This window comes from Cheilinus undulatus, linkage group 24, assembly GCF_018320785.1.
Source record: "Cheilinus undulatus linkage group 24, ASM1832078v1, whole genome shotgun sequence".
In the NCBI taxonomy this organism is placed as follows: Eukaryota; Metazoa; Chordata; class Actinopteri; order Labriformes; family Labridae; genus Cheilinus; species Cheilinus undulatus.
In genome coordinates, this window is record NC_054888.1 from 15,082,347 (window position 1) to 15,109,416 (window position 27,070).

Below are 27,070 nucleotides of genomic sequence, written 5' to 3' on the forward strand. Positions count from 1 at the left end.
CGTGAGTGACGTCGCCCTGGAGCCAGTTACGTGCGCTCAATCTGCCTAACGCCGCCTCTTTCTGCTCCAGCGCCTCTCCGACCGCCCATTCGCCTTAAATGGACAAACTGGGGAGTTGATTGACAAACAAAGCGACGCCCCTCCGTTTAGGAAGCCCCTCCTCTTCCTTGGCTCCCTATCAGTGTCTAGTTTGGCAACACGGATACGCATGGAGCCTCCATCACCTCCCGTCTCTTTTACGCACTGAGCCCGATGATGCGCGCAGGTACAGGGACTCTGAACGCCACATTTCCCGCCGCTACACTCCGCATTTGACTTCATTTCCTGGACTAATATGAAAGAAGTGGATGTAGAGGTGTGACAACTATAATAAAGGAGGCATTTTTTTTTCTCTTCGTGCGTGGATCGGTTTGTGTTTTCCTGCACCGAGCGTCAGCATGGATGTCTTGGCGAACCACAGCATCTTTCAGGAACTTCAGCTCGTTCACGATACTGGCTACTTCTCCGCCATGCCTTCGCTGGAGGAAAACTGGCAGCAGGTACGTGGCAACTTATTCATTCATGCCGGTTTCACGCGCTGGAGATGGGGATGGAGATGGAGATGCAGGCGTCAACTTTTTTTGCTCCCCATCCTCGAAGCGCGAGGGATGTGAGTAGTTCAGGGACAAATTAAGGGGATGAAATGCTTCCCATCACTCATTTATCTGACAATCTCCTGATTGACAGAGATGGCAGGGATGTGAGCGCACGCGGGCGCGTAATAAAGCTGTCACAAGCGATTTAGGGAGATGAAACTCGAATCCCATAATAGGGAATGAATTGGTCGTGAATTATACATCTGCATCCCTCAGATTACTGAGTTGTGAGCCCCCCTTCTGCACTGAAAAGTCCTCCTTCTTATCCATAATGGATACCCTAACATGTCTGGCTTTGTACCAGCTTTAAATGGTGAAAAATGTGCAAAGCCAGTGCAGGAAATGTCATCTGCATATTCGCTCTAACATGTTTCATCCCCCCCTCCATTCCTCCTCCTTCACACACTTCCTGCATCCAAGTTCAGAGGATGAATATGGAGAGAGGAGCACGGGGATCCACGCGGCCACATGGTGATAGATGCGTGGGGGGGTGGGACGCACAGTACCGGCACTTTACACGGCCATTACTGCTCTTATATTCCTCACACACTCTATCACACTTCTCTTTTGCCCCGTTATATCAGCAGAAATGTTGCTGATACGTGTGAAAACCATGTCTTCTGACATTTGCAGCTGCAAAAGTTGCTTCAAAAGGGTAATTAAATAAAAAATTCCCAGCCTGACGTCCTGATTCTTCATTCTAAGACCTAAAAAAACATTAAAATCCCAACTTTAAGCCCAAATAAAGAAATTAAACCAGGGTTGCTCAACCATTGCAGCAATTTCTAAAACAACTATGACTATTTGCACTGATTTAGAGATCAACATTGTGAAGAATACCACTTTATGCATGAATTTTACAAAATAAAATACATCATCTTGTTGTCTCAAGGAGCCTAAACCCTTGTAACAAATTCTAAAAGTCACTCAAGGTCCATTTCTTTAAACTAAAGTGGCTCCATGTGACTGACGTCCTTTTTCGTTATTCAGCATCTGCAATTGGCTAATTTAGCCTTCTTAATTTTTGTAGCTCGCTCTGCTCCTCACTTAAATCAGAGTGAGAGCTGTTAGAAGCTAGGGTGGCTTGATCTGAGCAACAACTATTTTAACCACGATGCCTATTATGATGGATATGGAGCTAAAAATGATTAAAAAATAGCCCTTTAATCAAGGGATAGCTCTCTTAATTTTTGTGGCTCCCTCTGCTCCTCACTTAAATCAGAGTGAGAGCTGGTAAAAACTAGGGCTGCTTGATCCTAGCAGCAATGATTTTAACCACATTGTCTATTTTGATCGATATTGGGCTAAAAATGATAAAAATACCCCTTTATTGAAGGCATGGCTCTCTTGATTTTTGTGGCCCCTCTGCTCCTCACTTAAATCAGAGTGAGAGCTGTTAGAAACTAGCATTGCTTGATCCTAGCAACAATGCTTTTAATCACAATGCTTGTTTTGATGGATATGGAGCTAAAAATGATTAAAAATACCCCTTTATTCAAGGCACAGCTTGCTCATTTTTTGTGGCTCCCTCTGCTCCTCACTTAAATCGGAGTGAGAGCTGTTAGAAACTAGGGCTGCTTGATCCTAGCAACAACAATTTTAATCACAATGCCTATTTGGATTGATATGGAGATAAAAATGATATAAAAAAAATACCCCCTTTATTCATGGCATAGCTCTCTCGTTTTTTGTGGCTTCCTCTGCTCCTCACTTAAATCAGAGTGAGAGCTCTTACAGTGGGAGGCGCCAAAGCAAAAGACACTGTGCTCCATTTACCACACGTCTACACCTGCAGACATTCATTCATAAATCTTGATCATCTTGTTATCATGATCTTGGGAGGCCGACGTTGCATTTAATATTAAGAAAATGTTACTGATACATGTAAAAATCCTGTATTTTTTAAATTTGTAGGTGCAAAATTTGCTTTTGAAAGTTGATTTCTTTTAGATTCTCCACCCTGATGTCTCAAATTGTCCTACAGAAACTTTTAAACCCTCTTAAGTTCCATGTTTCAGACCAAAAAACACTTGAAACTAGGGCTTCTTAATCATGGTAACAGTGATTACAACATCTATGAGTATTCTGAAGGTTCAAAATAAGTAGGAATACCACTGTATGCATAATTTAAATGCTAAAATAATTTTGTTAAATTGCATCAATCAAGGTCCAATTTCTAAAACCATAGTGCTTCCAGGGCTTTCTTTAGCAGCTTTTGATCATCTTCGTTAGCTGTCTCGCTTCTTGTGCCTCTCTCTGCTCCTCACTTAAATCAAAGTGAGAGCTGTGGTAGTGGGAGGTGCCAAGCACACACTGTAATACAAAGGAGGCTGTGTCGTTTACCACATGACAAAACTTGTGGTAAATTTGGCACAATCTTTGCTGATGTGTGCACAAACTTTGTCTTTTAATGAGTCGCTGCTATCAGACTAAAACCTTGTATCTCCAAAATCACCACTTGTTATGGAATGGAAAAACCACTGTATTTGTGAAATGATTAGATATCATTTAGTCATAGTCAGCATCCTTTATTACACTTATAAACCCTCTGAGAGATGTTAAGTGTGACCAAAAGCACTGATTGATGAAAAAAAAAGTAAATAAAAACAAACAAGAAAAAAAATAAAAAGTGGAGATGCGAGATTATTGCCTGACGCCAGCAATTTGAAAGCACAAAATTGCTTAAAATCTGCAGGTTTTTTGGGATTCCTAATCTGGAGGTTGTAAATTCTCCTCTAGAACTTGAACCTAATTATAACTCTTAATTTACATATTTAAGACAAATACTCTAGTTTCTACTAGGGATGGGTAAAGATGTCCAAATGTCTGAATTGTTATTGATTTCTCAAACAAAGTCAAAGTTTTAAACTGATGTTTATCTCATGTTAAACATATTTTTTTTGTTGTTCCAGCATTTGTTGTAATGCACTCGTATTTCCAGATGGTGGCTCTAGCACAACTGAATGCTGTTTGCTAGTAGTTAAACTCAAATTGGAAGATTTTATCTATCCTTTTAGGGGTGATTGGTTTGTACTTAAAGACACTGATAAAACACTGTAACACAGACCACAGCTATGTATTTAACTACAGATATAAAACAAGACCTTAAAGGAACTCTGAAAACCACCATTAAATGAGAAACGAAAATGAAAGTGTTTCAGTATAGTTAATAAGTAACTTATAATCGCTCAACTTAAGAAATGATTGATTTAACTTCCCATTTTACATTAAGAATCAATAAAAAAATCTCCTTTTACTCCTTATTGTTTAGTAAAGAGGTTGTTTCTTCAATAATGTAGCATAATGAAAAACTAAATGCTAACTCTTTTAGCCTCTTAATGGCAATTCCCATTATGTCTTAGCATCAAGCTAATGAACTGGGATGTGCAGTACTGTAGATTTTCTTCCAATAGATGTAAGTGACTTTTGGAGAGTAATTTCCATTGAAATGTACATCCCTACTTTCAACGCCAATCTGCACAATTTCACTACATAGTCACCAAATTTTCTATATTTCAGACCAAATGCACACTATAAACACGTTCCTTTTTAACATCAACATAAAAAGCATCTTTAGAGTATTGTTTTACATGCATACGATGTTAAAATAATGCTTTTGTATGCAGAGATGCCGCCTTTTGAACATTTCTGGTGCAAAAATAGCTTAAAATCAGCTTTTTTGAACTGATGTTCCCAAATGTTCCTCCAAAATGACATTTACTTCAGCTTTCAAAGCAAGTTATCACAATTCCCCTGAAAAGACTCTCTTAATTTTACATATTTGAGGTAGAGAAAACACAAAAAACACATATTTTTCGTATCAGCAAACATTGGCATGCTGGAAAGCATGATGTTGCACCTGCACAATGTTAAAATGATGCTGATGCATGGAGAGATGCTGTCTTTTGAGCAATTCTGGTGCAAAAATTGCTTGAAATCCCTGGACTGATAGTCCATGTTGGCCTTTCTTACTGTGTTTAATTTAGATTTCAAAGCAAGATGGCACAATTTAGCTCACAATTGTCCAGATTTAAGCCCAAAAAACACACTTTTTTTAAACAGCATCCTGGAAAGTGTGAAATTTGATGTTAAAACGATGCTGATACATGTAGAAATGTTGACTTTTCCATTGCAAGATTTCTCAAAATCTGCAGTTTTTGTGACAATGAGGTCTTGTCCGTCAATTTTTCCTGCAGAAATCCACCTGAGTGGCACTTAATCTGCATCGAGCAGCCATCTTTTATGTAACAGCCCCTCATTCGTCATATCTGAGCTTAATTAAGGGGCATGCAGCCCACCTTCATTGCTCCTCTTCTATTCCCCACGCACTTCTACTTATATCAACTGAAATGGCACAGAGGAAAGTGTTGAATTATGCTTGTGTGGTGTTTCTTGTGCAAATTTGGTTCAAATCTGCCCATTTTTCAAGATCTGTGAGCTTGTTTCGTGCTTTTATTGCATCTTTTTTTAGTGCACATGCATCTTCTGGTGTGAAAATGTTTTATATTGTTGATTTTATGAGGTTTATCAGCCTTAAACTCCAATTTCCCTCCTCTTCTTCAGTTCAGTCTGCAGTTTTTCACTGAATATTCCTTAATTTTCCTATTCATCCCACCTGCAGAGCTGCTACTTTTGTCGGTCGTGATGCTTTCCACGCTGCACTCGACTGACCGAGCAACAAAAAAAAAAATCATTGCATGGAAATTTGATGCCGGTATTGTTCATGCAATAGGAGCTTTTTCCCCACTTCTCTGCTCCATGCGTAAAAGAGAGGAGAAGAAGAGGGAGGAGGAGGGGAGGAATGACAAGGGGGGAAATGGAGAGGAGAGAGAGAAACCGGTGCGTGACCGCGGATCCATTCGTTGTGGCCAAGCAGCCTAATTGGCATCCTACTGTTAGCCACCGACGCATCTTTTCATAACAAGTCTCCCAACTCCCTCCCTTGCCTTTCGCTGTCAGTGGATTTTTTTTTTTTTTTTTTAAATTGCACAGGCCTACGTGTACCATATGCAGTGCTTGTCTCTCCCTATTTCTCACCCACAGCCTGCATATCAAAATCAATACCTAATGCAAATGGAAGAGAGAGAGGAGCTGCTGCATGTGCAGGCAGAAGGCTGGGAAAGCTCTTATCTCCGTGTGTGTGGAGGCTGGAAATGTCAGTTTTTCTTTGACGGTCTGTCTAGGCTTTATTCTGCCAAAGACAACGTCCATTTTGGAATAGCAGTGGAGTTTAACCAGCTTTTAAATCGGAGAGTTTTACTCTTAAGCAAGGGTGTTGTCTGCTTTTATTTTGTAGGAAAACGTGCCAGTTTTGCTGAGTTTGATTAACCCAAATATATTTTGTACCTTAATGATGACTTTTACAGATCATTTTGGGGCTTTTTGCCATTATTGTGATAGGACAGGTGAAGAGGGACAGGAAACAAAGCGGGAGAGAGAGTGAGGAAAGCGCTGGTATCAGGAATTGACCAGTGCCCTCTGCATATGGACACCCACTCCACCAACTAAGCTACACCAGCACCCATGATGTTGACCATAAGGCCTGTTTTTTTTTTTTTTTTTTTAATAAATGCTGCACTGCTACACCAGTGTGGCCTGAAACCAAGACCTAGAGGTAGAAGACAGCTACAAAGTGCTTTTATCTGTCAAATACGCTGTCAAACACTACTTTACATTAAGAAATTTGCAGGAGCGTAAGTACAAAATGACTCACTGAAGATTATGTGACAGCATTAACACTTTGTTGGAGTTCACGTTTAGTCAATTTCTCTGCATGAGAGACCAAGTTAAAGCTAATAGAATTCCTCATGGAAATTTTCCTCACCATGCTTTTATTTTGTAATATGAACTGGCTAGATCTAAGGGTACTTTGCGTCTTTTTAAGGTTTAAAAAACTGCTTGTATTTTGAAGGGATGTAAAAATTGACAGGTAGATAAAATGTTATGATTTGGCTTGAACACTTAAAAAAACAATCTTGCTACGGATTGAAAAAAGTAAATAAATGAGTTGAAAGGAATTGAGAAAAAGTCACATTTGATATTTCAAGTTTTTCAAAGTAAAACATGACATTCGAGGCACATTGGTGGGTATAGCCTTAAAAGTCAAAATAACAAATTTAAAGTCAATAAAATCAAACTTATTTTCAGACCTGAAAGCAGGTGTGTCCAAACTATGGCCCGGTGGCCAAATGTGGCCTGCCACCTATTTATGATTAGCCCCCCCAAATTATTTAAATTAAATAAAATATGGCCCTCAAAAGAGCATGAAGCCTTCGCCAAACTGTATTACTCTTCTTAAATTCAGCACAAGGCAGTGCAATCATGCTAATACTGTAAACAAACATTTTGACAAGTTTGAATGCTGTTTTTAAAGGTCTGAATTGTGACACAATACCAAAATGATAAAGATATTGTAATTTATAACACCCTAATTGATTACAGCAGCAAATAGCAGCACCAATGATGTTCCAGGGGCGGAGGCAACAGTTGCTAACCAGGGTCATCAACTATCCGCATATGGAAGTGGCCCCACCATCCTTATATATTTCTACATTAGGGGTGGGAATCACTAGTGGCCCATGATACGATATTATCACAATACTTGGGTGGCGATTTGATATTGTTGCGATTTAAACATTTTGCGATACAGTGAGTATTGTGATACCATATATTGGGATATTTTCAACTGTTTAGCACCTTAAACTTTCGTGTTGCTCTTGTTTTTGTCTTATTTCCACAGTTTTTTTATTTTCATGTAGCACTTCTTGCAAACCTAATGTGTCATGTCCATCTCATTCATGCCCTGCTTGCATTTCGAATGTCCTTCCTTTTTGTTGTACTAACTTTCTCCTGCTCTATGACCATCACCTCTGCCGACCACACTGGACAAACAGCTGTCCAAACAATTGATTTTATTTTTCCATTATCACAGACTTGAGTTCATATTAGCAATTAATTTGAAAAAATTGATACTTGGTGGACAAGACGATACGATATATCACCAGACAAAATATCACAATCCTATGCTGTATCGATTTTTTTCTCCCACCCCTATTCTACATGTGGACCCCAATAGAAAAAAGTTTGGACACCCCTGCCTTCAAGCCATTTCAAGTTACTTTTCACGTAATTTACAGAAAAAATCCTACTGAACTTGCCTTCAATGTGGACTAAACTGATTGGCCTCTGGAAAACAATAGGTCAGTTTTCCCCCAGCAGTGTCTATGACGAACTATGAACTAACCCTAGTTCTATTGTTGCTTTATTTCTAAGCAGAATTCTCACTGAAGTGAGTTGACCGACACTTTCTTTTGATTTAAAGGCTTTTCCTTAGCATTTGGAGTCCTTTGTCTCGTAACGATTCATAAGAATCAACATCAAACACGCCATATTTGGAGTAAGAAGATTGCCTTGTGTCAATGTGAGCACAAGGATTATAACTTGCCCCACACTCTGAAATACCCCCCTTCTCGCTTTCCCGACCGCAGCACAGCAGAGATGTTCTTGGCAAAGCGATCCTCGTGTTCATTGTAGCGACATGAAGATGCCACCGAGCCCTCCTGAATACATGAATTATGAGTTGTGGCTCTCCTTAAAAGCTCTGCCTCCGGCCCGAGAGCCGCTATCCCCCCCTTCTGTATTCTGGGCACAATTTAGAATCTGATGCTTTTATGGTGGTCTGATGGCGAGATAGGAGGCCGTTGTAGTCGGCCCCTAAATGGCTCCCTGAGATGCGATGGCAAGAATGATGACTGTGTCCCCTGTTGGTGTCTGTGAGGCATGATTCAGGCGCTTATAGGGGGATGGGGAGAAGAGAAAAAAGGGGGGAGAAAGTGTCGACATTTGTGGCTGCTGTTTGTTCCATTATTGAGCTAAATAGTGCCAAACTGAACGGTGCTGTCTCTTGTCCAAATCCCAGTACAGTTGGTTGTTCAGAGTTGGAATAAACAGCAGGGCTGAGCAGGATTTGGAACAAGCAGAGCTGGTCATAACTTACTCATTATATGTTGAGCCCATTTCCCTTCAAAGCACAGTGTACACGTGTTACTTTGCATCTTAATACCAACAGAAATTGTTTGTTTTCTTGGCCGCTTCTTAGGCTCTTTTGTAAACAGGCTTTCCCTGCAGTAAAATCTCGCTCTTGCCAAACATTTATCAGCCAATTCAGGAATATAAAAGACGACACATCTGGATTGGATTCCAGCTTGATAGTGTCGGGCGGGAAACTAATATCAATGCCATCAGTGATTTTGTCTCTGCAGTGCAGTTATTGCTGGCATAGACGTGCATTTATCTGAGCCTTTAAGGTAGACTTACGGTGCTTTATCTGAGTATCCAGGAAAACCTCTGCATTCTGCTGCTACTAGTAAATTTAACAGATGTTTTTTTTTTTTTTTTTAAATAAAGTATGACCTAAGCAGGCGAATGATGATACATGGTCTTGTAGAAGGCACAAAGCAAGTATTTTATCAACCTCAAAAGCACACCTCAACCCAAAATCCCAGGGTTGCATAATGACATCTCTGGAGTCCACCTTACCCTGCAAATTTTGTCTGTCAAAGTTTGTCATTTGCCATTTTTGCCACTACTGGTGGAGTTAATGTTTGTGGAGAAAGTGGACAGTCCAAGACTTAAAAAAAGTGGGATGTGACTCTGATGGTGGTCAAAGACGTAGTTTTAAATACTGGAACTCCAGCCAAGTTAATTAAATGCTAAATGTATGATAAGTCCCCACTTGGTATGCCGTTCAGTAACTTTTATTATGAAAGGGCCACATCAGGAATTTGGTTATTTTCAGTTGCAGCTTTACACAACTCAGCAGGAGAGAAATGAAACTTAAAAACACAGATTGAGTTACAAGCTACAAAATATGAAGAACCAAACATGCAGAGACTGCACAGAGAAAAAAAAATGCAATATAAATTTGAAGTATTATGGCGCTGTTCTACTGCTTTTTCAAAAGCATTGAGGACCACCACGAATCACCATCTGTCATTAAGTCCAAGATAATTTAGAGAAAGTGGGATGTGGCCCTGATGGTGGCCAAAGAAGCAGTTGTAAATGCTTTAACTCCATGCACTTGTCCGGTTTTTACACTCTGCAAAAGCCAAGTTAATTCATTAATAAATGCATGTTAGGTCCCCAATTGGTATGTTGTTTTGAAAGCTTTTATTATGAAAAAGCCATATCAGAACATTTATTTTCAGTAGCAGCTTAGCAGAACTTGGCAGGAGTGAAATCAAACTTTAAACAACTTCAAAGACAAAAATAAGGTGATTTGAATTTGACGTTTTATTACCTAGCTTGATTTGACAGCGTTTACACTATGTTGATGACATGCCCTTATCCACAGCACTTGACCCCGATGGGTAGGAAGCAACCAGACACCACAAAAGCTGATTATTCAGAGAAGCTGGCTGTGGCTCTGATCATGGTCAGGAGGCAGCTGTAATGATACGTGCATGTCAACTCCCCACTTGGTATGTCGTTCAATAGCTTTTATTATGAAAGAGCCATATCAGAAAATAGAACGTAAAGAAAAACGAAATGCTGTGATGCAAATTTGAATTCCTATGGCCCAGCTCCTCTGCTGGATTTGATGGTTTTTCAAAGTGTTTATACTATGTTGATGACATGCCTCTATCTACAATACTTGACTCTGATGGGTAGGACGTAACAGGACATCACAAATAGTTGATTTTTCAGAGAACATGGCTGTGGCTCTGATCGTAGTCAAAGAAATAGTTGTAAACACTGTAACTGTATGTGCTTGCAGCTAATTACTCTGCAAAAGTCAAGTTATTTTGATGATGAATGCATGTCAAGTCCCCACTTGGTATGTTGTTAAACAGTTTTTATTATGAAAGAGCCATATCAGAAAATTGAAAGAAATTAAAAAAACTTTGATACAAATTCAAAGTGCTATGGCCCAGCTGTACTGATTGATTTGATTTATTTTCCAAAGCGTTCACACTATGTTGATGACATGCCCTTATCCACAGCACTTGACCCTGATGGGTAGGACGTAACCGGACACCACAAATAGCTGTGTGTCATTGACCCCAGGACATACTCCATACCCTCCAGCACATATATTAACCCTCAGGGGCTCAATGCACTCACATGTACACACATGTAGACTGAGTGCTTGATGCCCATTCGAGCATAATGTCTGTATGTTGCTGTAAGGTGCATTAGGGGCTTCTATATGTGGATTGCGCTACTTCTGTTTCTAAATGTGGAAGGAGCAGTAGGGGCGCTCCGGCGTGACCTCCATATGCAAGCCGGCGCGCTCAGATGCATCCACTTACATCCACTTCTTGCTCGCCACTCGATAACACGCACATTTGCCAAGCAGCAGCAGCAGCTCCGTCTGAGGGACAGGCGGGGGGGGGGGAGTTGGTGGGTGGCTGACGAGCGTAGAGGTGGAGGAAGTTGCAGAGCACGCACATTCTCCCCGCTGCAGGGTTTCGCATTTCACAGTCCGGTGGGCTCGAAACCCCCCAGGAGCGACGTCCACACGCAGATAGACAGCGAGAGTAGTCGGGGCATGATGTCCTGAGTTCTAGAAGAAAGACGAAGGCTTGATTTTTCTGAGGCCTCCAAAATAAAAGTTGCACCTTCGTCAGCTGTGAAGATTCCAATTAGGATTGGAGAGATATGGTGGCAATGTGACCTTTTTATGAGAAATCATGACAAGGGGAGAACAAAGTAGTCGGAAGAAAAAGACAGGGCTGCTGAAATTCAGAATATCTATATGCATGCCTATGTCTGCATATGTGCACGCCAGCGCAATGTGTCTCCGTTTGTTATGTAATCCTCAGTAGGCCACAGCTGCTTTCTCACACAGCAAGCAATCTGGGGATCGCAGCCAACAGGCCCCCTCCTTCCTGTCTCCGTCTTCCTCCATCTCTCGTTCCTCCATTTCTTTCTCTTTTTTCCTCTTATAGAATTAGCACAGTATGGATTTTTGATCTCTGCAGGGCTGTTGTGTAAGCTCTGGACTTGTGCGTTCCCCTCACTATGCTCCCTTCTGATGTGGCTGCCAGGTAACGGCTTTTTTCCCCGAGTCACTTTTCTTTGCTTTGCGGAGCACCAGAGAGGATGACTCCTAAAATAAGAGTCTAAAATAGAAGCAACCAGCTCCCCGTGACCTTTTACTTGCCTCGATTTGATGTAATTTTATGCAAATTAAAATTAAATCAATCCTGTAACGGGCACAGTTCAGTATTCTGCGAGCAGGAGGAGGAAGGACAAAGTGGGACTTAATCTTATTTGTCTCCAAAGAGCTCCTGGTGGCGTCTTCGTTCCACGCCTGCGCCTTTATTAAAATGTCACATCAACTGCGAGCATGAGACTCCGAATTCAGGGAAATCAAGTTTGGACGCTCTCCAAAGAAAAATTCAGTTAATTCCCTTTTACTTAAACTGACGTGTGTACCATTTTGCACAAAGCCTCTCAAAATATGATGGACGGGAGTGGAAGTAGCGCCGCAGTATCACCCTAAACGACACAGCAGCGTCATTCCTAATAGTTTGTTTTATTCATACAATAAAGCAGCAGTGTTTTATGGCTGCAGTTAATTTCCAGACATCCTCAGAGTGCTCCAGCGGGGCCCGTGCTACCTCATGACGCTCAGATGTCGAATATGAAATTGATTTCTCGCAGCGTTGTTTTGCTCGCCTCTAACCCCCGATAGCAGTCAGAAGATCTTGAAGATGGATGCCAAGTGGAATCTATTTGACATGGCCTGGCCCGTGGCGCAGCCAGGCATGAAAGGAAGCCTTTGTGCGCCGGTGCACAATGCTGCATCTCTGGTGGACGCTTCGGAGTGTTTTTCAGGCACAAGGTTGTTATTTGGAAAAGATGCACGCCTGTTTACAGCAGGGGGAGGGGAGGAGGTACAGGTGCATTCTGTCATTGTACCTGGTTTGTACAAAGCAATCTCTTGGGATCAGGCTGAGCACATGTTAGAACTGGGAGATGTGGAACAGAAGTCAAATCTCAAAAATTTTCAACCTGAGAAATAACAAACCAATGTCGCAATACATAAATTATAAACTTTGATATGATGCTAGTAAATCTCAAACCCCATTAAAACCTTCTTAATACCTAAGAAACAAAAACAAACGTCCTCAACCCCTACTATTGGACATCTTTTGTTTTCACTTATAAAACAGTGCAGTTGAACCTTTTTCCTTGAACTAAATTGCAAGAACATGTTGGCAACATTTCCAAAAAAATATAGGTTGGCAAATTTTTCTTCTTTAAAGTTCTAAAATGATGAAATCTACATTACTTGAAGCATTAGTGGTGTTAAAATGTACTTGTGGTCATCTTTAAAAGTTTAAACCAAGAAACCACTGTGGAAATTGCACAAAAATGTTGGCAACATTTCCAAGAAATGGAAGTTGTCAATTTTTTTCTTTTCTCTAAAGTTCCAAAATGATAAAATCCTACATTATTTGATTCATTAGTGATTTCATAATGTACCCATGCCCATCTGTGATAGTTTAATCCAAGAAACTACTTTTGAAATTGCACAAAAATGTTGGCAACATTTCAGAAAAATAGAGGTTGTCATTTTTTTTCTTTTCTGTAAAGTTACAAAATGATAAAAATCTACATTATTTAAATCATTAGTGGTTTCAAAATGTACTATTGGTTGTCTGTTATACTTTATACCAAGAAACCACTGTTGAAATTGCACAATAGTGTTGGCAACATTTAAAAAAAAATAAAGGATGGCATATTTTATTTTCTATACATTTCCAAAATGATACAATCTACAATATTTGAATCATTAGTGGTTTAGATATATACTTATGGACATCTCTTATAGTTTAAACCAAGAAACCACTGTTGAAATTGCACAAAAATGTTGGCAACTTTTTCAAGAAAGAGAGGTGGTCTTTTTTTCTTTTTATTTAAAGTTCCAAAATGATAAAATCTATGTTGTTTGAATCATTAGTGGTTCAAAATGTATTCATGGTCATCTGATATAGTTTAAACCAAGACAACACTGTTGAAATTGCACAAAAATGTTGGCAACATTTCCAAGAAATAGAGGTTTGAAAATTGTTATTTTCTATACATTTCCAAAATGATAAAATCTACATTATTTGAATCATTGGTAGTTTCAAAATGTCCTCATGATCATCTGTTTTACTTGTAACCAAAAGAATTAAAGAGACCATGTTGAAGTTGCACCAATATGTTCGCAACATTTCCACAGATTGAAGTTGTCCATTTTTTCTTTTCTTGTAAATATAAGAAAATGATCAGAGCTACTTTATTTGAATCAATAGTGGTATCAAAAGGTACTCATGGTTATCTGTTATACTTTTAATCAAAATAGCACTGTTGAAATTGCATAAAAATGTTGGCAACATTTCCACATGTAGAGGTTGTCCATTTTTCTTCTTATTTTAAATACCAAAATGATCAAATGTACGTTGTTTGTATTATTGGTGGTATCAAATTGTACTCGTGAACCTCAGTAATAGTTTCAACCAAAAGAGAGAGGGAGGCCACTGTTGAAATTGCACAAAAATATTGGTAACATTTCCACAAGAAAGGGTTGTCAAATACTTCTTTTTTTGGAAAATACTGAAATGATTAAAATCTATTTTATTTCAATCATTGGTGGTACCAGAATGTACTCATGATCACTGGTCATATCTTTTTGACCAAAAAGAGCATGAGGACTGTTGAAATTGTACAACAAAATTGGCAAAATTTCCTCAAATAGAAGTTGTCATGAATGATCAAATCAACATTATTTGAACCTTTTGGTGTTATTTAAATGTTCTCATGATCATTTGTTATACTGTAAACAAAGAAAGAGAAAGAGACCGCTGCTGAATTGCATTTTTTGTTCCTGTGTTTAGACTTTTGTGCATCACCAATTTAATCCCCTTCTCTTCATGTTGCCAATGTATTTGTGCAAGTTAGAATATGTGCAGAAGTTTGCCTGTAATTTTATAGGACTACTTGTGCACCATATGAGTTTTGTTAATGGTGCTGTGGTCTCAGACACCTCAATTTTCTGATTGTTGCCAACATAGTTTTGCAATTAATCTGTGTGCAGGTGCTTACCTGCAATTTTTGATCATGTCAAACTTAAATGGCATGATATTGGTTGTCTAGGACTTCTGTCTTGGCTGTGGTTTGAATCCACACAGTTTTCTGATTGTTTCCAACATATTTTTGCAATTAAATCTGTTTGAAGGTGTTTTCAAGCAATTTTTGATCATTTCAGATTGAAATAGCATGATACAAGATGTTTAGGACGTCTGTTTAGGTTGCGGCAGTGTTAGAGCATTGCTTCATTTCTGTTCCAGCCATTTTCTGATTGTTGCCAACATAATTTTGCAATTAATCTGTGTACATTTTTTTAACTGCAAACTTAAATGGCAAGATAATGGTTGTCTAGGACTTCTGTTTTGGTTGCTGTGGTTTCAGAGCATTGCTTCCCCTCAGTACCAACCACTTCTCTTATTGTTGCCAACATAGTTTTGCAATTCAATCTGTGTGCAGGTATTTGCTTGCGATTTTTGATAATTTTAAACAAAAATTGCAGGATATTGGTTGTTTAAGACTTCTGTTTGGGTTGTGATGGTGTCAGAGCCTTGTTTCTTGCCAGTTTCAGCCACTTTTCTTATAGTTGCCACTGTATTTGGGCAATTTGAAGGGTGTTGAGGAATTCGCCTGCAATTTTTGATGATAAAAAACAAAACATTGCCCAGTCTCACCCAGTGTAAGATGTTTTGGACTTCTCTTTATGTCGCTTTGGTTTTAGAGCCTTGCTCCTTACTAGTTACACAATTTTCCGAATGTTGGCAACATATTTGCGCAATTTAGGCAGGTTATAAAAGGTTTGCCCACTCTTTTCTGATAGTCTTGAACCAGAATTCCGTGGTATTTATTGTTCATGACAACTTTTTTGTCATTTTTGTCAGATCCCACCTGCCCTCCAGTTTAATTCCTTTCCAAGTATTACCAATGTATTTGTGCAATTTAGACACTACTTTCTCTTGTAAATGTTTCAGTGGTTTTTAATACCAGAACCTAAATATACAGAGATGATACCAGTGTTTTTGGATAATCAAGTGTCATTTTGGATCATGAACATAAAAAATTGCCCAATATTTGATGTGTACAACTTCTATTTTCGTTGCCATTGAGTCAAACAGGTTTCAATATAATTACGTTTTTACTAGAATTATATTAAAGTTTGTTATTCTGGTATTGTGGGAACCATTTGTCATGTCTTTAGAGATAAATCTATGTAGATATATATCAAATTGCCATTCAGGTTAAAAATATCAGGATCTGATTTTGGGTCCATGTCTCCCATCCCTAACACATGTCCTCCAAGTTAGGTGCACAGGTTTGTGTACCTTGTGTAATGAGATGTGCGAGCGACCCCGTGACCCAGTAACATCCATTCCTCCATAAGAGCGCTCAGTGAACTCTGCCACCTCTGTCTCATCACTCAGACAGCTGAGAGGCGATTGCCAGTGATAGGTGCCTGCAAGCGCTTTATGGGCGTTGATGAAAAGGTTGGAAGCACTGATGAAAGAGAGGACGCGGAGGAAGCATTCATTTGTCTGACGCTCTGCTGACTGGCCCGTCAGAGATAGAAGCAGAGAGGAGGAGGTGGTATAGAAGAAAAAAGGCAAAGGAAAGGGGGAGGCGAAGAGAGCGAGGGGGGGGGGAGCGTGGTGAACAAGCACATCTTTATGTATGGCTTCCGTCTGCAAAACGCTCTGCCACCCCAGGTTTGATTAACAGCGAGAAGAGGAGCCAGTCATTTTTTTCGCCTCACACCAGCACACATGGCTTGGCAATGACTTTCACATCATTTGAGGCGAAATCGGGAAGCCGTTACAGCACCTTACAGTGATCCGACATGCTTCGCTGCTGCCATCCGGCTTGGCAAACCGCAGGGAGAAAAAAGAAAGGAAGAGAAGTCTCAGGCACTCATTTTCTGCTCTGGAATCACCACCGACTCTTTCTCTTTCTCTCTCTCTGTCTTTATCTCATGACTCTTGCTCTGTTTCTCTTTCTCAAATTCCATGAAGAAGTCACAGCTGCCTTGTTTGATTTGCCCTGCTTGAACCCCCCATTTAAAGTCAGTTTCTCTGCAAAAACTTGAGCTCAGGAGAGTTATGCAATCAAACTGTGGCACAACGCTGAATAAAAGCTCTTTCAGACAGAGCGTGTTACAAATAAATGGCACGAAACTGCTGGTAAAACTATTTAAATATATCATAAGAAAATATTTTAGTCTAATACAACTTTCCACCACAACTGGACAACGTGATAGTGAATTATTTTGCTCTTATCAAAACCCTTTTTCAGAATGGCAATGAATTGTATTTGTCTTCAGGGGAAAAGACATTCTTTTCCTTCTCATATATGTCCCTTATGAAAAACAGGCTAGCTAAGTATAGATGATTGGAACCAGTGGCATCCTGACCGTTTTAAGGGCGGCAACAGTGAACCAATGAACTGCTTAAGCTTGCTTAAGGACTGATAAAGCCCATGTATTGACATTTACAACCTGTTTTTGATTACACTGCAAAAAAGAAGTATTAACCCTTTACCTACTGAGTCTAAAAATGGTGATTTGGACATATTTTGTTATTATGACTGTAAAATAGTCAGGAAATGCCCTAAGTCTGAGAGCTTTGGTCCCGTTTCCCAGGAGTACTTGAACTTGACTTTTCAACATCTGGTTAATGATTATTGCACATTATATGGAATTATCAGCAGTTTAAAAGAAGAAAAACACAAAAACGGATTTGTTTTACATGGCTTCTATGAGAAGAAATTTTGTTATTGCTCATGAAGTTTTGATTTGACATTTGAAATGTGAACCTACACATGTTTAGAACAATCACCAGTCATTTTTTGAGTCTAGGACTCTGGGTGTGCAAAACCGTGCAAAAGATATGTGAAAATTAGTGCAAATAAAGGTGGAAAAATGCATTCTCAACATTCTCAAGTAACATATTGTTATTGCACATGACAGACGTGCACAAATGCCACTATCTAACACTATTTTTGAAAACAAAACACCACTCTCGTTCGCTCTCCTTTTACTCTCTTCCTTCACTCTCCTTTCTCACTCGTCTTCTGCCAAAGCTGCTGTTTTCGCGGGGCTGTTCGACATTACCATAATATATATACCACATATCATATATTGCTGGAAACCACAGATTCTCAGCTCTCTGTCAGCGTTAGAATTTTTTAGATTGAGCAAACTTTTGAGGAGTTACAGTGTTGAGAATCCGTGTAGCTGTCTCGCGATACTTCTGGTGTTTTGCTATGAATGCCTGTGTCATATGGTTGTGAGTACTGTAATGAACCATATATGTGCGCATGCCCACAATTCTCAGCTTTCCAACACCATTGGAATTTTTCTGATCGGACAAACTTTGACAGAGTTACGCTAATAATACTCTGGACATATAAAACACAGCGCCGGCGCTGAGTCAGTAGGTAAAGGGTTAAGAAGACAGGCTGGAAGTGGAAATGGCAGTCCTGGCTTTCTTGACAGCCAGCAAAAATGAACCAATGGACTGCTACAGCATATTTAAAGACATTCAGAACCTTGTTTGTTGAAAGAGTTTAAAAATTGTATTGAAAAGACAATTTAACAGCCCTGAATCAAATGCTCAAGCAAAATGTCAACTCTAGGCAACAATTAGTTAAGCCTAGCTTAAACCATAGTCACACACTTTGAAGTTTAGTGTTTATTAAAATAGGGCAAGAAAAGTGGAAAAGATATGCTGCAAGATGCATGCAGATACCATTACTTGAAAAGATAAGAGAACCAGTATGGACATTGTAAATATCCTACATGCAAGATATAAACCAATAACCCTACTTTCAGAAGACAGTTTATTAGCACCAAGTTGGTTAATTAGGAAACGTTAGCTAAACTTAGTTTTAAAACTGTAGGGAACAGCAAGTCAAGCTTTTTCAAACGCATAATAATGTATTTGCAGTACTGTGCAGAACTTTAAGGCACACTTTGACTGTAAATTGAGGCTGAAGTAAGGCGTAGATGTGGCGAGCAAGCCTGCCTGAGGGCGAAACCCCTGTCAGGCTCCGGATGTTCTTGCATGTTACCAGGGGCATGGGAAAATAGTCTGATAAAAATGTAACAAAGTCCACACCTTAAGGTTGAAGTAAGGGCTGGATGTGGCGAGTAAACATGGCCTAGGTTTAGAGGCTGGGCACATAGGGTGGCCATGAACCCTCGGTCATGATGTGGATGCCCCAAATGCCCAAAAACTGCTTGGGGTGAAAAGGCCCGGACAAAAGAGATGCTGTCGAGTTTGACCTTGGTTTACGAGCAACACACATGTGACAAGCTTGACTTGGGCCGCCATCCTCCCACCCACACCCTGGATTGGGATTTGGGCCCGGGATATACCCGTAGCGTCCTACATGCCTAAAATTTTATGGACATGGCTACAAACTTAAATATGTACTGCCAACCTTACCTTATCTTTAATGAATTTTAAAAGTGGAAAAGATATAAATAACAATATGCAAGTCCAAAGTTACCAAAGTTACTTGGGAATAAGGCATTTTTCTATCTCTTCTCAAGAAAAACATTTTCTTTGAGTGCAAGAAAGACCCAACAGCTAGCATAAGTTTAACAAAGCCAGCTAACAGGGCCTCAAAAGCATGCCTAATTGTGTATTTTGTGTTAATTGTGTATTTAATGTTATTTGGGGTCAGGCGAAGGGCTATATCTTGGCTTTTTGGAGTGATTTCAAGAGTCTTTTTGTAAGCGTAGGCTTTCAAAGTGACTTACCATGACTCAAAGACTTACCCCAACTTTTAACCTAATCCAGTCATAGCTTTATGTATTTGGACCAGTACGTATTGTTGGGAGCCCTGGCTCTGGCTTCCATCAGCTCGGTCATTGTTGCCAACAGTGCCATCAGATGTGGGAAGGATGGATGTTGTTTATGTCAGAGGAATATTGTTGTTTCTTTCAGTTCCATGTTTTTAAATGACATGTAAAATAAACTGCAGTGAATCTCTGTATGCAAAAGTATGTAAAGGCTTTCAGTGCCTGTCAGTTGCCTTGGTTACTTCCTCCCTACGTGAACCACAATGTGTTTAATCACTGGGCCTGCTCACATATTTGTACATCCATTGGCTCTTCAGTAATAGCCACATATACACTCCATGTCTAGGCGTTTTATAGCCCTCATTGGATTTGACATACCAAGCGTTGCATCCCATCTTATTGCCTACCTGTTGCTAGGCAGCCTTGGCAAGCAGGAAGACCAGCCTTGGCCTAGTTGTTTGTTTAGCTGTCAGTCTGGGAGGCTAATCCCACCCCGAGGGACTCATAGCCATCCAGAAACCAGAGATCTGGCCATGTGGACCATCTCCCTCTGAAGAACGAGCAAAAGAGAGGGGAGGAGAGAAAGAGATAGAAGGTGGGAGAGAGACAAGGGCAATTTGCCCTGAGTAAACACCGCTGCTTGTTGTTGTCATCCGAAGCCAGTCATCAATCACAGCCCTAAGCTCTTGGTGGTGACAGCCGCAAGGACGCGGCGTGCTCTGAAACTGGTTGGATAGTTTATAAAGCGAGGCAGTCATTGGTGGAGAGCACAGCTGAGTCGCCAAAACAGGCCTTGTTGACTTTTTAAGAGTGTGTGCTTTTTGTAAAAGTCTTGTAAAAGGGCGTTATCTTGGCCAGAGGTCCCATTCAGGGTATCACAGAGTCCAGTAAAGACATAACAAAGCCAGCTCTGAGACGGACATGGTGCCTGACGTTTTGTTGAATTATGTAAGCGACGGTTTGTCTTTGCAGGAGTCTGAACCGTCACGTGGGTGTGCTTTGCATGCCAGCCTCAACACTCAGCTGCGGTTGTCCAGCATGCAAAGCGAGCGGTGTTTTTCCACCTGCTATGGCTTGTTGCTCCAGAGCTGTCCACCTGATTGGCTGGTGTCAGGACCTCTCACCTCTTTTGGAGTCTTCCTCTCTGCAACCACTTTGCTTGTCTCAAAAGATTCCCCATCCTGCTTTTTCTCTTCTATCCCCCTTTTCTACCTTTATCTTCCCATATTTCTATTTATTGTTTTTAGATTTTTGCATTCTGACTTTTTTCATTTATATAACAGTAGATTTGATCTACTAAAGAGGAAGAAAACGTAAAGAAACCCCTTAAAATTGGAAAATTAAAAGTCCAGGGTCCCTTTATATCTATACATTTGTGGATATGGGCTAAAACTCAATTTTTTTAAAGGATTTAGCAAAATCTAGACAAATGTTTATAACATCTTTTTAACTCAAGTTATATAACAAGGCTGAAAATAAGGTTTCATGCCAGTAGAACCAATAATTACCACAAATCAAGCACACTGTGTTTGAAATATTTGGAAGGCTATAGACTCAGGGAAAGTGTCCCAACAAGCCCATGTGGTCATCCAGCCTTTCAAGCATAAACTGAATGGATGTAGAAGAACCACTAGGTCACCTTGGCCTTCCACCACCATTATGCAATCCCTTAAGTCAGAGAAGACATTTGTGCAAAGTTTTTGCGAAGCAACCGTAAAATATTGCAAGTAGGTTAAGAAAATAAGGTCCTGTGGCCTTGACCTTTGACCTATGACTTCCAAAATGACATTACTTCATCAATGAGTTGGTGTTGATATTTGGGCTAAGTTTAAAGAAAATCCCTCAAGCATTCTCGAGATATTGCAGTCACAAACTGGGGACATGAGACCCCATGAATTGGACTGCTGACCTATGACCTCCAAAATTGTAATTTAAGCTTCACTTTTATTTTGAAATGCCTGCTGACAGCTTCTAAAAAACAGCATATCCCAACAGGGTAGTAGTTAATGGCAGTTGCTAACACTTAGCTGCAGCGATAAAGAGAGTATCCACTCTTCTCTCCACTGTGTATGTCGGACAGAGACAACTGCAGGGAGGGCCTCTCACTTTATTCCGTAGACTACAACATTTTTATCAGTGTACAAGGGCCTTATGAGATTGTTTACAGATAAGAAAACACTCTTTCCTCTTAAAGGCTGAAGTAGTGCTAGTGGAGTCTCATACAGGCTCTACAGATAAACGGAGTGAAAAGTCCATGGCTGTGTGACCCCTTTGATACACTGATTGAAACCGATGTCTCGCATTAGATGTAGGGATATTCCTAGGCATCTATCTTCCCATTTGGCTAAATGCCAAGTTAAATTGAGTCTAACTTATTAGTCTCAAAAAGTATTTAGAAACAGTCAAATTCCTCACAGGGTCATCGTGTCAGTGGGTATGATGTGAGTCTGATATACTCTGTTCAGCGTGGCTAACATTAGCAGCTAGCATCGCCAGCCTTCGATCCTCTTTGCAGATTAATGTCGTGCTTCTATATGTGGCCTCTTTTAACTAAAGTTGAGAGCTCAGACAGGAAGGCAATGGCCATTAACTGAAGCTACAGCAGCCTCTAGTGGTGGGAGGTTCACTACACTTTTAAAGAGCATTATAGACTGGAATTTCAAGCCTGTGTCTATAAAAAAATATTGGAGGCAACCGTATCATGGCAGATTTTGTGATATCGGAAAATATCACATGGTTGTCCAAAATATCACTATCATATTGTATTGTGATGACACAGGTGATTTACACCCCTAATGGACATCAGGCCCTTTGATCAGTGATTTCCAAAATCCAGTAAGTGGATATTAGAGTCAGAGTGGACATTTATGCAAAGTTTGAAGAAGAAGAATGACATATTTGAATGTATGGACATACCTACATAGGCCAAATGCATAGATAAATGGACAACCTGGCATCGAAAACCAACAAACCTTGGCTTTTTACCTCTAACACCAGCCAATCAATGGAATCTATCCTCTCTCGAACTCTATTTGTTCTTCAAAGAACGTGTCCTGACATCACTTTCTTAAAATTTAAATGGCATCGTACCTGTTTCAGCAGCCTGAAACCAGGGATGACAACTCACATGGGTGGTCAGAAAGAGATAAAGGATGTTTCCCATTGTCGTAAGCTGATCCTACATTCACTGGAAGATTAAACTGGGTCCCAAATTCCCCTTAAGACACCGGTATCTCCAGCCAGCTGGGTACGTCATGTAGTCTAAGTCATTCCAACCCCCCGCAGGGCTAAGTTGTCTGAATGAGATACGACTTGTATCCTCAAAACCAGGCAGATTCAGCTTGAATTGGGATTAGCCTATATGTCAAAGCCTGAAAGCGCACTTTTTTCGGGGGGGGGGGGGTGGTATTATTTTGACACTCAGCTTTGGAGAAAAACGATGGTATAAGTGTCAAAACAGACAGGCAGAAGGGGTGAGAAGATTTTTTCACCCTGCTTAACTCTTCCAACGGCCTGGGAAGTGCCCTTCTGTGATTTAATGAGACCTGTGGGAAGAGCCATTCATCAGCGTGACAGCGTACCTCTGTTTCCCATTGTTCTGTTCTGGTATGTGAGGAGAGCAGTGTGTGTTTTAGCCTTAATGATGGGGCTGGCAACCCTTTGATTAGATGAATCTCCTGGTGCTAATTAGGATTTGGGCTGCCAAAAGACATCTGTGTTTATGCCTTCCTCCCTCTCTCTTTCCCTGAACGGACACTACTTTGCATGGGAGTGAGTATTTCAGCAGTCCATGGGTGTGTTTAGGAGGTTTTGGTGGTATCTTGTGGGCTGACATTAGCACACGGCCTTGGGCCAAACATTGAGCAAGTCTTAAAAAAAAGCACTATATATGCAAAAGTTGCTGTTCCTGAATAAGTGTTTTTGGTGGGTAAGGATGGTTTGTGCTTGTAGAACTACCCAAAGTATAGGGGATATTGGTGCAAAATTTGAAGAAAATTCCTTAAAGCATTCTTCAGATGTTGTTCTCACAAGAGTGGGCCGTATAACTTCTGATGGACAAACCAAAAACACCATACCTTTGTTCTTGGCTAGGGCTGGCTGCCCACCTACCCCCCCACCACCTTTATGCCAATTCATTTTTGCCAATTTTATCAAATTTTTTGCCAATCTTTTGCCATTTGTCATCAATTTTTGCTACTTCTTTTGCTATTTTTGACACATTTTTGCTATTTTTGCCCATTTTTGCTCCTCCTGGTGATTTTTCCACTTTTTGGTCACGTTTTTGCCATTATTAACCACGTTTTCCTGTTTCTTAGCCACTTGGCACCCACTTTCCATTTTTGGAACGTTTTGCCAAGTTTAATCTGTTTTTTTTTTTTTTTTACACTTTCAACCATTTGTAGCCCCTTTCCTTGATTTCTTTATATTACATTTACCTTTTTTATTTCCATTTTTAAAATCTATTTTGCTATTTTTAGCTAATTTTGGCTGCATATTTCCGAGTTTGGCAACTTTAATTTTTTCAACTTCAACCAATATTTAGATTTTTTTTTTTCTATTTAAGCCAATTTTTGCCACTGTTGCCCATGTGTGCCCCTTTTGACCATTTCTGCACTTTTTTCCCACTTGTAACCAATTTTTGCTACGTCCTTTTGTTATTTTAGCCAATTTTTTGCCAAGTGTTTCCCATGTTTGCCCCCATTGCCCATTTTGGCAGTGTCTTTTGCCATGTTAAGCAATTTTTGCACATTTTATCTGCTTTTTAGCCACTTGGCACCCATTTTTGCAACTTTCAATTTTAGCAATCTATAACCATTTTCCTGCTTATTGCAATTTTTTCCCTTTGTATTTTTCCACTTTAACCAATTTCTGCTTTTAGCCAATTGTCACAGATTTTTACAATTTTTTTGTTATTTTATCCTATTTTGTGCCAGTGTTTGGGTCTTTTGCCCATTTTGCCACATTTTAGCCACTGTTAACAAATTTTTCCCATTTTTGCTAATTTTTTATTTTAACTTTTTTGTCACTTTGTTGCCCGTTGTTTTTTATTCTTTTTGCTACTTTAACCAATTTTGTACCACTTTTTCGTCCTATATTGTGACTTTTAACAAATTCTGCTGCTTATTGCCCATTTTTGCCACCTTTATTTTACCACTAAAAAAAGGGTTTTATATTTTGTTTATGTTTAGAAATAAAATATGATTATCAAAGCTTAATTTAACTTATCACAATGGACCATGATCTTGATGACCACCATGGGCCTGCAATTTGACTTGGCCTTGAAAAAGCTCTCCCCCTTATCCTTCCTGATTGGCGACCTTGTTTATAGAACATTGCTACATTGCTATCATTTGTACTTTTTGGGGGTGTCTCTTTGGAATTATTAAAATGTTTGTATATTTAGCTGCATCTCTAAAAGTACAGCAAACCTACAAAATGTGGGATAATTTATGCATTTTTTTCACTAGTACTTATTCCAGTGAGACAATCTCATGCATTCAACTGTTTCTGTAATATTCAGTGTAACATGTTCAGTTATTCAATGCTTAATCAATAAAAACAAGCTTTTTATGTTTTATCATTGTGACTTTAAACATGCAAGAACTCCTGCTCAAGATGTTTCCCTCTTCTTTTTACTCAACCGATCTTGTCACATAAATGTTTCACTCCCCAATTCCCCAATTATATATTTTCAGGGAAGCGATTTCATAACTTATGTTAACAAGAGCGAAGACATCCTCCCCTGAAACCCGCCCTTCCTCGAATCACTCCAAACATTTGCGTGGTTAGACAGCACATCGCCCCGCTATTTAGTTTACAGCTATGTGTTATTCCCTCTATTTGCCCCAGATATTATTTCATTGTAAAATGATGCCAATTAGTAAAGCCAGTCGCCGGTGGCTGTGGTCTGGCTCCTTCGTCGTTCCGGCGGGGAAAGTTATTTGGGTCGGCAGCTATTTTCAGCCTGTGATGTTGCCAGGAATACTTCAGGGAGCAGCCACTGTTTTATAAGAGAGCACATCAATAATTTTCATTGGTGTATGTGTGTGTGTGAGAGGAAAAAAGAGAGCTTCACAGACAGAGTTTATTGGGTTTATGTGTGTGTGTTTATACCTGGGAGTGCGAGAAGAAAAGTGTCTGTTGTCTTTGGAATATTTAGCGCAGCAGCTGGTGCGAATACTGAAAGCATGCACTTGTTCTTAGGTTACACACTGTAACTGTCACGAACCGCTATTCATTTAAAACAAATTAATTTTCCAGCCTTTAAACTTTGACTCCAGACTTTTATCCAAGGGTAACTATGCTCTGCATAAAGCTGTGCCATATATTCTACTTTTACGATGCATCCATATATTTGCTTTATGTTTATGTTGATTATAGAAAAAAATAGATCCAAGGCCTAGCAGGAATGTGCTTATAGTTCACAAGATATTCTTTGAAATTTTTGTTATAAATTGATAATTTTTTTATTTCAACTATTTTTTCATTTTATAAATGGAGATTTATATTATTATATATTTTTTTGAAATAGAGACACTGGTTTGAGACTGCTGTTACAAAAGAAGTCTTGAACACCCAATATTGGGCACGTTAGTGTTTAATTATTAAAGAAAAATGCAGGAAAGCTCCCACACATCCATTGCTGTAATAAAGAAATTGACTGACAAATTGCATCCACAATCAGAGGATGAACATGAGTCTCTGTGATCTCCAAAGTTAGACCTATGACCTCCAAACTTTCACCAGCTTTTCCTTGGGTCAGAGTGGACATATGTGCAAAGTTTCACGGAAGTCCCTTGAAGCATTCTCGAGATATAACTTATTAAAGCAAAGGATGAACATGAGGCCTGGCCACTTTGTTATTTGCCCCATGACCTTCAATCTTCATCAGCTTGTCCTTGGGTCTGAGTGGACGTATGAACAAAGTTTGAAGGAAGTCCCTTAAAGCATTCTCGCGATATAACTTATTAAATCAAAGTATGAACATGAGGCCTGGCCACTTTGTCATTTGACCTATGACCCCCATTCTTTCATCAGATCATCCTTGGGTCCAAGTGGACATATGTGCAAAGTTTGAAGGAAATCCCTTAAAGCATTCTCGAGATATAACTTATTAAAACAACGTATGAACATGAGGCCCAGCGACATTTGAATTTGCCCTATGACCTCCACACTTTCATCAGCTTGTCATTGGGTCAGAGTGAAAATTTGTGCAAAGTTTGAAGGAAATCCCTTAAAGCATTCTTAAGATATAACTTATAAAAGCAAGGTATGAACATGAGGCCCAGTGACTTTTGCATTTGACATATGACTTCCACAATCTAATCAGTTCATCTGCAAATCAGAGTGGACATTTGTGCAAAGTTTAAAGGGAAATTCCCAAAGCATTCTTGCAATCTCTTCTTAAATCCAGGGATGACCATGAGGCCCCATGGCCTTTATTTTTTATGTGACTTCGAAATTCCAACCCATTTGTTGTCTTGTTAAGGAGGAAATTTGGTAAATGTTTGAAGAACAACCCTCAAAGTGTTCTTGAGATGTTTGTGTTCACAAGCAA

At 39.7% G+C, this 27,070-nt stretch overlaps 1 protein-coding gene across 1 annotated transcript in view; it reads left to right on the forward strand.

Moving 5' to 3' along the window:
* The first annotated feature begins 214 nt into the window (after nucleotides 1-214).
* Nucleotides 215-27,070, forward strand: part of klf7a (Kruppel-like factor 7a) — a 75,423-nt gene continuing 48,567 nt past the window's right edge. The window contains exon 1 of the mRNA XM_041782179.1: nucleotides 215-539. Coding sequence (XP_041638113.1) covers nucleotides 438-539 — 102 coding nt within the window. The 5' untranslated portion in view covers nucleotides 215-437. The remainder of the gene's footprint in view (nucleotides 540-27,070) is intronic.